General features: G+C 43.0%; 1 protein-coding gene across 3 annotated transcripts in view; it reads right to left on the reverse strand.

Moving 5' to 3' along the window:
- Positions 1-13,918, reverse strand: part of PLCB1 (phospholipase C beta 1) — a 922,504-nt gene extending 908,586 nt beyond the window's left edge. For 2 of the 3 annotated variants that reach the window (XM_053573858.1, XM_053573859.1), the window contains exon 1: positions 13,782-13,918. In XM_053573858.1, the coding sequence (XP_053429833.1) occupies positions 13,782-13,880 (99 nt within the window). In that variant the 5' untranslated portion in view covers positions 13,881-13,918. The remainder of the gene's footprint in view (positions 1-13,781) is intronic. The other variant, XM_053573860.1, reaches the window with a different exon arrangement.
- Between the last annotated feature and the right edge of the window lie 448 nt (positions 13,919-14,366).

Raw genomic sequence — 14,366 nt, forward strand, 5'->3', positions numbered from 1 at the left:
GATATTTTTGTTCTCCAAGAACTTTTCATTGCCTTGGACCCCACTGAGAATGCACTTGGATCCCTGTGCCTATGGGGATTTGAAATGTGGCTACGTCTTACCAAGATTAAAATGGGCATCTTCAACATTAAAGATGAAGAATGAAAACAAGAATATAAAATTGCTCACTAATAATATTTTTGATACGAATTGCATGTCAAAATTCATGTACCTGGTTAAATAAAATACATTATTAAAATTAATTCCATTTGCTTTTTTTTTTTTTTTTTTACTTGTTTTAATGTAGCTCCTAGAAAAATGTAAACACGTCCTGTGTGGCTCACATGACATTTCTGTTAGGCAGTAATACTCCAAACTTTTATGTGGACACTCTTTAATAGGCAAATCTTTCTCACAAAGTAATCTTGGTTCTTTTGTCAGACAATTCTAGTCAGCTTTGGTTTTTCTCCATGGTATGCAGCAACCATCTAATTTTTAACATTTAAGTAGCACAAAATAAATCTAGTTGCTCCTCTAAGTGTCAGCCCTTCAAACAGCTAAATAAATAGAGCCATCAAGCTGCCGCCTTCTGAGCTATGCTTCACTAGGTTGAGGTATATTATAGAACTGACTGTGCCCCCACCCAAGAATCCATACACTGAAATCCCAATACCTCAAAATATGACGTTATTTGGACATAAGGTCATTAAAGATGTGATCAAAAGAAAAGGAGGTCTCCAGGGTGGGCCCTGATCTGGTATGACCAGTATTAAGAAGAGGAAATTTGTACACAGACATGTACAGAAGGCAGAGAATGTGAAGGCGCATGGAGAAGCCAGCCTTCCGACCAGCCAAGAAGAGCAGCCTGCAACAGGTCCCTCCCTCGCAGCCCCAGGAAGGAAGCAACCCCGCTGACACTTTCATCTGTGACTTCAAGCCTCTAGTCCCATGAGAAAATAAATTTAAGGCATCCAATCTGTGGTCCTTTGTTATGACATCCCTAGTAAAATATAACATTAAATCTCAAGGCTAATGTCAAGGACCAGTCCACAGATTCCCAACACCTTCTTCAGCACCACTGTCAGAACGTCTGTTGGCCGAGGCCTGACCACAATTCCAAACACACAGTGATTCTCATGTTCTTGTGCTATTATTAGTGAACACACATGAATAGGGACATGGACTTCTAAACTGATAAATGTTACAGAATCAACCAGGAAAAAGAATAAATGATGTTTCATAGGGATTGCCTAAGACTTGCAGCAGGGAGCACTAAACTCAAATACAGTGAGCAGAGAGCGTCCATCAAGTTACTGTGCAATTGAACACAGACAACTTGATGGACACTCTGTATATACGTAGTGGAGGAAAACCAACTGTGCAGGGGGGAATGAGTTCTAGGGGTCACAGAAAATCATGTGTGATGCCATTCAAACACAGCAGACTATGAAATAAAAACCTACTAAGGGGCATCTTGGGTCTAGAGTGCTGGATTAAGATCAGTGAGGTAAACCTTCCATGGGCATCAGAATTAGAGAACATTTTTCTCCAGAGGTCTGTCCAGTCCAAATTTCCCAAAGTAAAGAAAAGCAGAGGAGGTTATGAAGGTCCAGAATAGAGGAAGCAAAACAGTGGAGAGAAAGCACCATTAAGAGTCTCGCCTTTCACCAAAAAAGCAGCAAAATTCCTTTTAGCACAAGGTAAGGAAAAGTAGGAAGCACAGTTCTTCAAACACCATGCCAGCTACTTCAGATACTCTATTAGGAAGCAAGGCCATCTTCCCTATCACACCAGGTGCTCCTTGCTTAGTGGGGACATCAGATGAGAAAACCCATAATTTCAGCAAGATAAGAGCTCCAGCCAGTAGGAAGTGGCATCTTATTGTGGGTTTAATTTGCCTTTTTCTGATGACTAATGGTGTTGAACATCTTTCCATGTGCTTAGGGGCTGTGTGTGTGTGTGTGTGACAGAGAGAGAGAGAGAGAGAAGGGGCCTGATACTTTTAAAATCAATTAAGAGCACCGCATGTCATTTTAAGTAGTGGTTCTCAACTGGAGGAAATTTCATACACCAGGGGAGTTTGGTGGTGAATTCTGGTTATCATCAGTGGAAACTGCTACTGATATTGAGTGCATAAAGCCCAAGGATACTGTTCATGTCCTACAATACACACGCCAGACCCCACAACAAAGAATTACTGGGTCCCAAGTTTCAACACTGTCAGGGTTAAACACATGGCTTTAATGATTTCCTGTTGACTTATAAATCTAAACTTTTGCAGGGGCCTAAGCTGTACCCTTCAGCCCCTGCCTTCGTTGAGCATTATCTGGGCCTCCCTCTTCACTTGCTTATTCCACTTCTGACTTTCAAGGTCCCACATTCCTTTCCTCTTTGGAATGCCCATACCTGGTGTTCCTCTGCCCCCTACCCTCCCTCTGCTCATGTTGGCCTAAATCCTACTTACAACTCATGTCTTTGAATAAACAGAATTTTCCAGCTGGGCACGGTGACTCATGCCTGTAATCCTAGCAGTCTGAGAGGCTGAGGCAGGTGGATTGCTTGAGCTCAGGAGTTCCAGGCCAGCCTCTACTAAAACAGAAAAACTAGGCAGGCATAGTGACAGGTGCCTATAGTTACAGCTATTTGGGAGTCCGAGGCAAGAGGATTGTTTGAGTCCAACAGTTTGAAGTTTGAGGTTGCCGTGAGCTATGATGATGCCACAGCATTCTGCCCAGGGCAACAGAATGAGATGTTGTCTAAAAAAAAAGAGAAGAATTTTCCAGGGAAGCCTCCATGCTTCCTCACATTCACTTGTACTTTTTCTTTTCTTTTCTATAGCATCTCAGCACAGTTCCAATGAAACTATCATAGCATCTGTCCTCCCCAACAAAGCACAAACGCCATGAGGGCAGGCCTGCCAAATCCACAACACTAGCCCAAGGTCTAGATTTGAAGAGGTATCGATGCATTTTTAAAGTAAGAATATTGAGTGAATGAACAGATGGGTGGAAGAATACTGCCCCTGAAGGATAAAATTCAACAAGAGAGATTCTATAAAATGCCAGTCTAGGCAAGAGAATTTCCAAAGCAGTCAGTGGTAAAAGCAGAAAAAGGCCATGGGGGGCTGAGAAGGAGTGGGTGGGAGGCGAGGACAGGGCGACAGTGAGTGTAAGTTACACTCCCTAAGGAACCCAGATGATGAGGGCAGGTGCAGTACATAAAGAGGGCTGGGGGCATCATGTTGGTGTTTATGCTGGGATTTTTATGAGTGAAGACATATTGACATGTTCTTACAAGAGCTTCAACAGAGGGGGAACTACACAGATAATGCCAAAAGAGAAGTGGGTGGTCTCAGACAACACTGAAGCCAGGATTCAGACAGGCCAGGAAGGATGAGCTCCAGAAAATAAATGCAAAGGGGCTTTCTCTGGGAGCAGAAGGGCAGCTGGAAGAATGCAAGGGGCTCCACGTACATCAAACCAGGAGCAAGGAAGGGAGGAAGTCAAGAATAGTGTCCCTTTGACATCCATTGCCTTTGTGCAGAGGGGATAATGTAGGTGGAAGTTTTATTATAAGTAAAATTTCAGCACCATATCTTTTACTTGTGATTTTTCTCATTTTAGCAATAAAGTACACATACTCATTTTTCTCTCTATGAATCAGAATTGTGATGGAAGGTTTTCACTGTGATCCATTTTTTGTTCTATCACTCTGAACGCTTCTTTATTTTTTTATTGGCTATTTTTTTCTTGCAATACCTGGGTGCATGTATAAGCATCTTGTTCCAAAAACAGGAACCAACGGCCACATTTAGAACATGATATGTAAATGAAATCGGGGCCGTGACAACAATCAGCTCTACATTACCAATAAACACTTTCCTTCTAAAACTCATGTGGAGAAGCCACATCTAAAAAGGCCACGGAGTCCCTCAGGACTCAAGGAGATTTCAGATGGAATGGGAAGACACAAAGCAGGGCTTTGCCATCAACACTGCATGTCACCGCAAAGGGCAGGCAGGAAGGTCCAAGGGGAGCAAGGCCACTCTCTAGCTCTGCCTCCAGGCTCACACACAGCTGTGTGCGAGCCTGGAGTGAGCCCAGTGTGAGTTAGATACACTGCATCCCACAAACACTCTGGGAGCACCAGCAACCACCTGGGCCCCAGTGCCAGGCCTAGGCTCTCCCCTAGGGAAAGACAACAGATAACATAAAACTATTGCCCTCCAGAAGCCCTGTTCTAATTGTAATATAGGCAAGGCCTGGCCACCTTCCTTCTCACGTAATCTGGATCTGACCTCTCAAATTGATGCCACTTTTCATTCCAAGCCATTATACATCTTAGTTAGGAGCAGAGGACTCGCCCTGTATCCTTCCTTTGTGCCTACCGTTATGCCCAATCTTCCCTCATCCATGATTTCTGTGATAAGCCATTAGACCAGCCTTAATAGGAGTCCAGAAAAAGACAACATTTGCAAGTGTTTAGGGAACAGAAAAAAGGAAGAGTAGCAGATGTGATGAGTCTTGCTAGATACCAAAGTCTCACTTATTAGGCAATGAAAAAAAGACCTTTGTTTAAACACCATTCCCTAATAACTCTCTTTCCATATCCATATTTCTATATTCCCCAATCAATGAAGAGTTACTGTAAAGACTAGAGCACATGCTGTTTTCTGCACCTTAAAGCAGCAGTGAAGTTTTTCCCAGATGCACACATCTTACATAGTGTAGACAAAAGTGCACTTTGCATATAGACTACAAAAACTATTTTGAAGACACTAAGCAAAAAAGGATAAGTTTGTAGAAATCTAAGCTTCATTTGTATGAATCATAAAGTCAGAAAGATTATTTGGAAAAGTCAATGAATCTCTTTCAACTGTAATCATTTAGGCTCTGTGAAAAGTTTTTTGTTATCAATACCAAACAGATCCTATTAGGGGATGTCACTGTTGACTGGAAAAGACTCTGATTGAACCAGAATGCCCAGAGCCAGATTCTGGCTCTGACTAGTCATATGTCCTTGGACAAATCACAAGTAACTAGCCTCTATTTACCTCTATGTAAAATGGAAAAGAAGAATGCTTTTTCCTACCACCCAAGGTCGTCTTGAAAATTGAATGGAGATAAAGGTAAATAAATAACAAGTATAAGTGCCTGAATTCAATGTCATTCTTGACAATGAATTCCAGAGGCAATATTATAGCAAAACTCCATTTTACTGAACTTAGTATTGAAGGAAAAAATTCCATAGGATGTTTAGCTCCCAGAACCAGAAAAGACCATACTGGGCAGGGTTTGGGACAGGAAACAAAAACTTCTAGGGAATTTTCAAGAAACAGAGACTGAATACAGGTAGTTAAACACGTGACAGGATCACTGGAAGGACTGGAGAAGCAGGCTTTAGGCTGCTTTAGGTCTCCATGAATGACCCCACAGCACTGCAACACTGATCCTTCAAAAGAGCTATGTCTCCACAACATCCTGGGAGGCAAGAAATCAAGAAAGAACTCCAGGGGTCCCAAACAAGTCAGTTTCACTGAAGACAAAGAAACATAAAGTGAGAACAGGGAGTGGCCACTGCCACCCTTGTTTCCTGGAAACAGCAAAGAACTAGGAGGTATCCTAACAGTCACCCTACACAGGGAAAGTGGGAAATGGCAGCTAGATGGACTTTTATTTACTATATATTGCAAAATATTCATTAAAAAAATTTACAAAATACTTACAAAATGTTCTCCACATGTTGGCCACCTCTCTATAAAATTGTGTAGCTAATATTTTGTAAATAAAGGTACGTTTAGCTACGATTTCCTACCCTCTCTATGTACGGTGACTTTTTGGGTGACTTTTAGGACACTCTGTATAAATTATTGTATATTTCAAAGAGATAGAAGAATTTGAATATTTGCAACACAGATAAATGATAATAAATACTTGCGGTGATGGATATGCTAACTACAGGAGATGCCAACTCTTTTAATATCTCAGGTATCTGTAGAAATTGCCCAGAAGATGCAGTAAGTCGTTTCTTTACATTTCACCCTCTGGATCTTATGTATATGCACCTATTTGGTGGAATTTCAGTTTCAGCCAGGATAGCAGCCTCAAGGGAGGCAGGTAAATGTGCCTTTACATGTCCAGACTTTGTATAATGAGGAGTCCTAGTGAAAGGATGTAGGAATGAAGGCTGAGTGAGATTCGGCCACATCCAGCACAGCACACCTGAGAAGCACCATGGTTAACATCGGTAATTTTTTTTCTATCCACCAAACCAATGACTGATTTGCACTGAGGTCTTCCAGCATTTTGAGCTCATGTGGTCTCTTGTGTAAAATGGATCACAATTAACTTTCCTTTATCTATTTCATAGAGAAATTCCAAAGAAAATTTGGAATTTTTTTAAAACAGCAAAACAGTCTTTTGTTCTTCCAGGTTACCAATGTTATGCATTGATAGCCACAATGACTATTTCGGGTATTTCCTTTGCTAAGTCACCCATTTTCCCTGAACTTGCTCATAAAACATCAATGCAATTTAACAACAAAAAAAAAGAAGCAAAAAATATTAACCAAACAGTGTGAGCAAAGCCCTTGAAATGAAAAACAGATGTAGGATGCTGTTAATTTTGTTTTAATACTAAATACCTAGGTTTTCCTAATTATAATAGTTTCCCAATTCATAATAATTCAGTTCCCTGATATAGATTTAGTGAATGATTAATAGATACATCTGAACAATTTTTTCACAATAAAATTAAAGGAAAAATTTTCAAAACTTAGTTAAGACATAGTAAAGCAAATAAATCAAATATTAGACATTAATGATATCAGAGGGAAACCAAAAAGACTCATAGAGACTATAACTTTTAATATCTTATTTCTGCTAATGCAAATGACCTTAGACATATGTCTCTAGTTTTTTTTTTGATACTGACAGGGGCACATGCCTTTGATTAGGGGATGGGACATGGAATAGACAGAACAAGGATTAGATGGAATAGATTGTGAAATAAGAGCATCTGGGATTTATGATACCATCTGAGAGGTGGCACAAACCTCCTATTAGCTTGGGTAACAGGAACACTAATGTTTTCAGTTACCATGGATTGGTTATTTAAATGGAGACCCACAGTCTTAGTCAACAATACACAATCAATCCCATTCTACTCTCTCCTGGTACTTCTTGTTCATGATAACATGAAACAATTCTGATAAGGAAACATTTAACTATGGGTTACCAAGTTCAACATGAAAAAGCAAAATGTTCCTGTCCCATTTAAATATCAATGCAGGTAAATATAATTTGAAGCTATTTATTGATAGGCTGAACTTTCAAGGGAAGCTAATAGCCTGAGCAAATTATCCTAATGTACCATAGGCATGAAATATCAGTGTCAGGCAAGATAAGAGAGAAAAACCCGTGAGAAAAAAATATATTCTAGCAATAACACTATACCCGTCTGCTTTGCTATGTCAATAACAGCCTGTGGGCATTACATTTCTCCCTAAATTACTAGCACTTTGTTTAATTGTTTCCTTCTTGGGGCATTTATATACCTGCTGTTTAACTGTTTCCTTCTTGGGGCATTTATATACCTGCTACACTTGCCAGATTTCACTTTAGGACAGATAAGGACCTAATCCAGGCCCCAAAGTTTTGCTGTTATTATTCTACAGCAGTGTTTTTCAACCCTTTTTACCTCACAGCACACTTGAACCTATAGTTAAACTTCCACGGCATACTTAAATTATGCTGATCAAAAATTAAAAAAAAAAGTAAAAATAAAAAGATACTTACTGTTCTTGGAACTTCTTTAGAAAATATTTTAATTTATAATCTTTAAAATTTTTCACAACATACCTAAGATCCTCTCACGGCACACCAGTGTACTGTGGTGCCCCAGTTGAAAATCACTGCTCTAGAGGGTCAATTTAGCCCTAATAAAAGTGTGCTTTCGGTTGAAGACATTTTGTTTAGTTTTCATTCAAACTAAAAAAAAGCTTTATTAGATTAAAAACAAGGCAGACTAATCCGTGAAGTTAAAATCAGGACTCAGGGTTACCCTTGGACGGAGGTACAGGGACAGGAAGAGAGTGCTGAGGACTCCTGGGTGCTGATCTAGAGCTGGTAACAAGGGAGTATTCACTTTGTGACAATCGATCCAGGTAGACATATGGTTTGTGTATTTTGCAATATGCATATTACTTGCTAATAAAGAAAAGCCTTAAAATAGCTTCATTGACTCACTTGAAAAAAGTTACATTCTTACACTTATAGTAATTGCTGACTTTCAATGAGAAATTCACAGCCTCTTTGGACAAGATAAATGGAAATATCTGGCTATAGTTAGGGGCACTTTAGAAGGCACCTAGTAGCCTTCTAGTCTAAAATCTGCCTGGTACTCTGTGGGGGCCCCAATCTATACCAAATGGCTCCCAACTCCGGGCTGTTTCTTTCCTGCTTCCCATACCCTCTCCACAGTGAATGCTGCTACATCCCCACCATCACCTCTGCTCCCTCATTCATCTTAAAAGTTTCATCTTGTAGGCCAGGCACAGTGGCTCACGGCTGTAATCCTAGCACTCTGGGAGGCTGAGGCAGGTGGATCCCTTGATTTCTGGAGTTCAAGACCAGCCTGAGCAAGAGTGAGAGCCCCTCCCATCTCTACTAAAAACAGAAAAACTAACCAGGCATTGTGGTGTGGGCCTGTCGTCCCAGCTACTCGGGAGGCTAGGGCTAGAGAATCACTTAAGCCCAAGAGTTTGAGGTCACCGTGAGCTATGATGCCATGGCACTCTACCCACGGTGGCAGAGTGAGACTTTGTCTCAAAAAAAAAAAAAAAAAGTGCCATCCTGTTATTATTTTCTTGTCATTCTTTGGAAACTAACTACAGATTCCACAAAATGCAAAAATCGTAACCAAGTTTTCATGTAGGATTCTGAGAAATGTGCAATATACTAATTTTTTGGTTACCTGTTTTCACTGTGATGTACTTGGGTGGGGACAGTGGTAAGGAGGGGAATTACTTGTTCCAAATCCACAGAACATTAATGCAAATTCAAATCTCTGAGCTTCCTCAGACTTCCTATCAAACCACTTAGCCTAGCAAGTATGACCTTCAAATGTTACGTTATCCAAGACATGATGTACAATGTGAGACTACAGGTGTGTGTGTGTGTGTATAAACATGCAGATATATACACATGCTATAGAGAAAGAGAGAGAAGTTAAGTAGAAATAAAACTTTGACATGATCTGTAAATGGACTTGCTTTAGAAAAGTGGGTCCTGGCTCGGCCACATACACCGGAGCTGGCGGGTTTGAATCCAGCCTGGGCTTGTTAAGGATGATGTTAAGTTGTCACAAGGATGGTAACAACTACAACCAAAAAATAGCCAGGTGTTGTGGTGGGCGCCTGTAGTCCCAGCCACTTGGGAGGCTGAGACAAGATAATCGCTTAAGCCCAGGAGTTGGAGGTTGCTGTGAGCTGTGACACCACGACACTCTACCCAAGGCGACATAGTGAGGCTCTGTCTCAAAAAAAAAAAAAGAAAAGAAAAGAAAAGAAAAGTGGGGCCTGCTTGGAATTATGGAGATCCAATTGGTCTGAAACACCTAAAAATTTTAAAAGGGGTAAAAAAGCTGATCTTGCCCCCTCCAAATTATAAAATCAACACAAACATTAAAAGGAATGTAAGTAAGATCTGGATTTTCCCACTTGTAGAATAAAAGAGTCATAATGCACACTGAGCACTCTGATACACTTCATGTCCCTCTTAGAACTGGGGGCAGTAACTTGTCAAAGATGTTGAATTGAGGGTCCTTAGCATGTCAGGCACTGTGACAAAACAATGCCTACGCATTTGTTCATTTAACCATAACAGCTATTCTGTGAGGGAAGGAATTTGTACATTACAGTTGAGAAACTGAGATGGGATATATTAAATAACTTGTCACAGTAAGATCTGAATTTGGAAGGTGAGAGTAAAAAAAAGAAAGAAAAGAGAAGAGAAGAGGAGAGGGGAGGGGAGGGGAGGGGAGGGGAGGGGAGGGGAGAGGAGAGAAGAGAGAAGAGAAAAGGAAAGGAAGGAAAGAAAGAAAGAAAACCCTTCCATTCCCTGGAAGTTTGGGAACAAAGGCATAGGGTTCTTGGGCATGGAAAACAGGGTGACTCAGGGGCTGGGGAGGGGGGTCTGTTTTATAGTTTTTAGTTTTTCCTCTTCCCCTCCATGTTCTGTCCAATATAGAACAAGGCCCAGACCAGACAGGGGCCAGTCTCACAATCTCCCAAGCTCCCTAGCTTAGATGGAGAAAGTAATTCTCCTTTTACCACCAATCCCACCAGAATTCTCCCAAAACACCCACCTCCCATCACCAGAACCTGATAACACATAAATTCACAATAAAGCAAGTATATAAAGTGGCATTTTTAATATCATTAATAAAAGAGGTACCCAGAGTAAGTCAGTCCTTTATCTCTTTGCCAAGTTCTAGGGGACCGTTTCAGTATTAATGTTCAGGCTACATACGCCACTATTAGTTTTAAAACATTAAAATATTCCAACCCCCCTCAAGTGAGAACAGAGATTTGAGAGATTTTTAGGTTGTTTATAGCATTTACTCTTCTACACAAGCTAATGGGGCAGCAAGGATTTTCCAAAGCAAGTAAGTGCTGAGTGGAAAGACACAGCAGCTTCCCCTGCTCAAAGACATAAAGTCAGAGTAGGTGGCCTCTCAAACATCTTTCTTTTCTTTCCCTTTTTAGTAATCCCCCAGAAGCAGATGAAAATAAAAAAAAAAATTTTTTTTCACTGCATTAAAACAATTCAAAAGAAATGTGTGAATGTGAGTTAAGCCAATCTGGCTATCAGGGATACCTCATAAAACATTCTAGAAGACCTAAAATGATTGTCCATGATGATGTCGGTCAGGGCTTCCTACCTCCTAGGTGGTAAGGTAAAATATCAGATGAAATTTCTCAAAATGAAAACAGGGAGATAAAATTAAATTCACAAACCAGGGAAAATTTAGATAGGCCAAGGAGATTGTGCTATCTGTCATACCTTCCAAGTTCCTTTTTATGTCATATCCCAGTGGTTTTCACAGTGTGGTTTCCCCAGACCAGCAGCAGAAACATCACCCAGGTTATATAATAAATGCAGATAATCAAGCCCCACCCCAGACCTTGCTCATCAGAACCAGAGGGTGGGACCCAGCAACCTGAGTGTTACCAAGCCCTCCAGATGGCTCAGATACACACTCAGCTGTGAGAAGTGCTGCTTTATCCTACTGGCTCCTCCAAACTACTAGCTGAAACAGGGAGTGAAGCATTAACAGTTTTGCACAAGCAGCGGCAATAAGTTCAGAGAAGCTAAGTGATTTACCTAAAGTCACAGAGCTTATGGTAAGAGAACTAGCAGGTAAATCCAGGCCTTTGACTCAAGATCTAGCTCTCGTAATCAATAGGCAGATAACTGCTTAACTCTGGATGGGTACATACGGAAGAGTAAGGGAGTGATGCCTCAGGAGGATAAAGGCGACTGAGAAATGCTGGTTCCCTGGTAGTCCACAGATCACCATGGAAACCAAGACAGCCAAATAACCTGTGGGACAGATCACCCTGTTCCAGATGACCTGCCTCCTGGGTGCAGTCCAGGTTTTCTTTCTTAACGATTCTACTGGTCTTCTCCTTAATGTGCGCCCTACATCCTTCCCATAGGCTGCTTCAGAAATGCGCAGCGGGCTGCGCTGCTCACAGCGAGTTCTTCTCATCTTCTTTGGCCAGTTTTTGACCCGTGGCCTCTCCATTCTTACACTTGATCTTACTCAAAAGGTCGAGAAGGGACTGGCCCCTCCATTACACTCAAAGCACCATTCATCAGGGCTTTTGATCATTTTTGTCTCCTCTGCTCAGCATGTAAGGTCTGTTACAGTATTTTGTCTACTTTCTTCTAGTCTAGGGCTGGTACCAATAAGTGAGCAAGAATTATATTTATTTCATAAATGCAGATAATAAAAATCATCTGCCTTGGTATATATCAAAATGTGTTTTCGTAGAAGACATTCACTCTCAAAGTGGTATTGGCTAATTTCTCCCAAACAAGAAATTACGGAGAATTGTTTAAAACATGGTTTAAAATCATCACTGTACAGGAACCCAGAGCTTATGCTGAAACTCCCTTTCTTATTCTGCTAAGTCTCTTTCTCTCTTTTCCCTCTGCCCTTGGCTCTCTTTCTTGGGCAATTTATCATCACAGTAACTCTCTAGTCAGTCAAGGATCTCAAGATGGGCAGTATGTTGGTTGTCAAATTATATTTTCCTGTTTCTCCCTTTGAGACAAAGCATTTTATCTGTGTCTGAATTTCTTATTTAGATTCTATTTTATTTACAAAAACAACCGGTCCAATTAGACCGGGACTAAAAGAAAAAAAGTCTGAAATCCATGGTAAAAAAAGATGCATGCTTATACCCTTGCCTACAGCATTTAATAATTGGCACTTGCTTTCAAGGAAGCTGAAGCTTATACTCCAAGTTCCCTTTGCACTCCAGCTGGACAGAATACAGACACAGACACACTCGGCTAAGTAATTGGATTCGCTACCTGGAATATTTAAATTGTTTTCAGACACTGGAAAATGGCTTAAAAAGATTAAAGAAAAATACCCTAGAGGATAACAGGCTATAATTTACTAGGTGGAAAATCTTTTCAGCAAGAAAAACGCCTCTTTCTCCTATAATTCCTCATGATTAAGAGATGTATTAGTCCTTAGAGCCTGGCAGCTGGGGTTTATTTCAGTGGGCTGTTCTCATCAAACCTTTTGAATGACACCTGGGACATAAAATTGATACCATAATGTTCTCCCACCAAAGAGTCAAATTTTTCAGGGCGATTACTAATCTTAAGTGTTTTGAAGGCAACTGGCATGGAGGGAGGGAGAAGTCATTTGAAGTACTAGGGTCTAGACTGCAGCTGAAGCCCTGGAGACTCTGGTGCTGGGCTAGTCTCTGACCTACCTCGCAAAGGTAAAGGTAAATCTTGAGGGAGTGTCCTGTGTCCATTTCAAGCAAAAGACTCCAGTCAGCTCAGTTTTCAAAACCTAGCCCTCTCTATTTGCATACAGGCCCTCTGAGCCCTCTAGACCCCTCCAGGCGTCCTCTTCTGCTCATCAACCCTCCTCGGGTGTCTTCCCCTCCCCAGCCCTTCTCAGGGCCCCTCACTTCACTCCGGAGCCAGGCACTGAAGTTTGGTGTCAACGACCACCTGTCGGCTGGACTGCTGTGCCCTCTGTCACGTGGGCTCCCACAACAGCGCTAGGAGGGTTAGCAATCACTAAACAGTTTTGGTCTTCGAGACCAGTTCCTTCATGAAAGGGGGCAAAAAAAAAAAAAAAAAAAAAAAACAAGTAACGGGGCTGGGGGTGCGTCTGCGGTAGGAGAAAGGGCGCGTCTGGTTCGCACCCGGCGCTTTCCAGCTGGTCCAACTTTACACTCCCCACTTTCCAAACTCTCAGGACCCATCACCAGGTAAAGCCTGCCCTCCTGCAAAAGATTTAAGACCCTCAGGGGGCGCTTGACAGACCCAGAAAGGATGTCAACTAGTAAACCTCGAGGATATAGGAGCGCGCGCAAAGCTCCTGCCCTTGGCCATCTGCCTTGGCATATGCCAACCTGTGCGCCCCCGAGCAGCCCTGCTCGCTCCCGGGGCGCCCATTGCATAACGCGCCCCTCGCCCCACCCCCATGCCGCCCGCCCCGCCGGGTGCCCGCGCCAGCGCCCCGGGCCGGGCCGCCCCAGTACTTACATCATCCCACTTGACGAATTTGGTGCCCTTCTTGAGGTTGTCGGACACGCACACGGGCTTGAGTTGCAAGGCGTGCACTCCGGGTTGAGCCCCGGCCATCTGGGCTCATCGGGGCTCCGGGCGGCCCGGGCGAGCGCAGCAGGGACGGCACGCGGGGCGCGGGCTCCTTTCTCTGCTCCGCAGGCGCTCGCCTCTGTCCCCTCGCCGACCTCCCCGGCCTCCCGGCCTCCACACCTCCTACCGGCGCCTCTCAGCAGGCGGGGCGCTCCGGGGCGCAGAGCCGGGCCATGCCCCGGGCGGGACTCGGGGTCGGGAGCCCGCGGCGGGCGAGGAGCCTCGGAAGACGAAGCGAAGCCGCGCCGGGAGCCTAGGCTGCCAGCTGCCGCCGGATCCTGCTCCTCCTCCGCCGCCGCCTCAAAGCGCACCATTCAGCACATCCTCTGTACACAGAGGGAGAGAGCGAGTGACACACGCCCGGCGGCGCCCCCCCCCACCTCCGCTCCTTCCCCTCCTCCCTCCTCCCCCCTTCCTCGCCACCCTCGCTCGCTCGGTCCTTCCTTCCCCCGCGGCTCCCTGCCCAACTTT

Source organism: Nycticebus coucang, chromosome 21 (assembly GCF_027406575.1).
Source record: "Nycticebus coucang isolate mNycCou1 chromosome 21, mNycCou1.pri, whole genome shotgun sequence".
Lineage (NCBI taxonomy): Eukaryota > Metazoa > Chordata > Mammalia > Primates > Lorisidae > Nycticebus > Nycticebus coucang.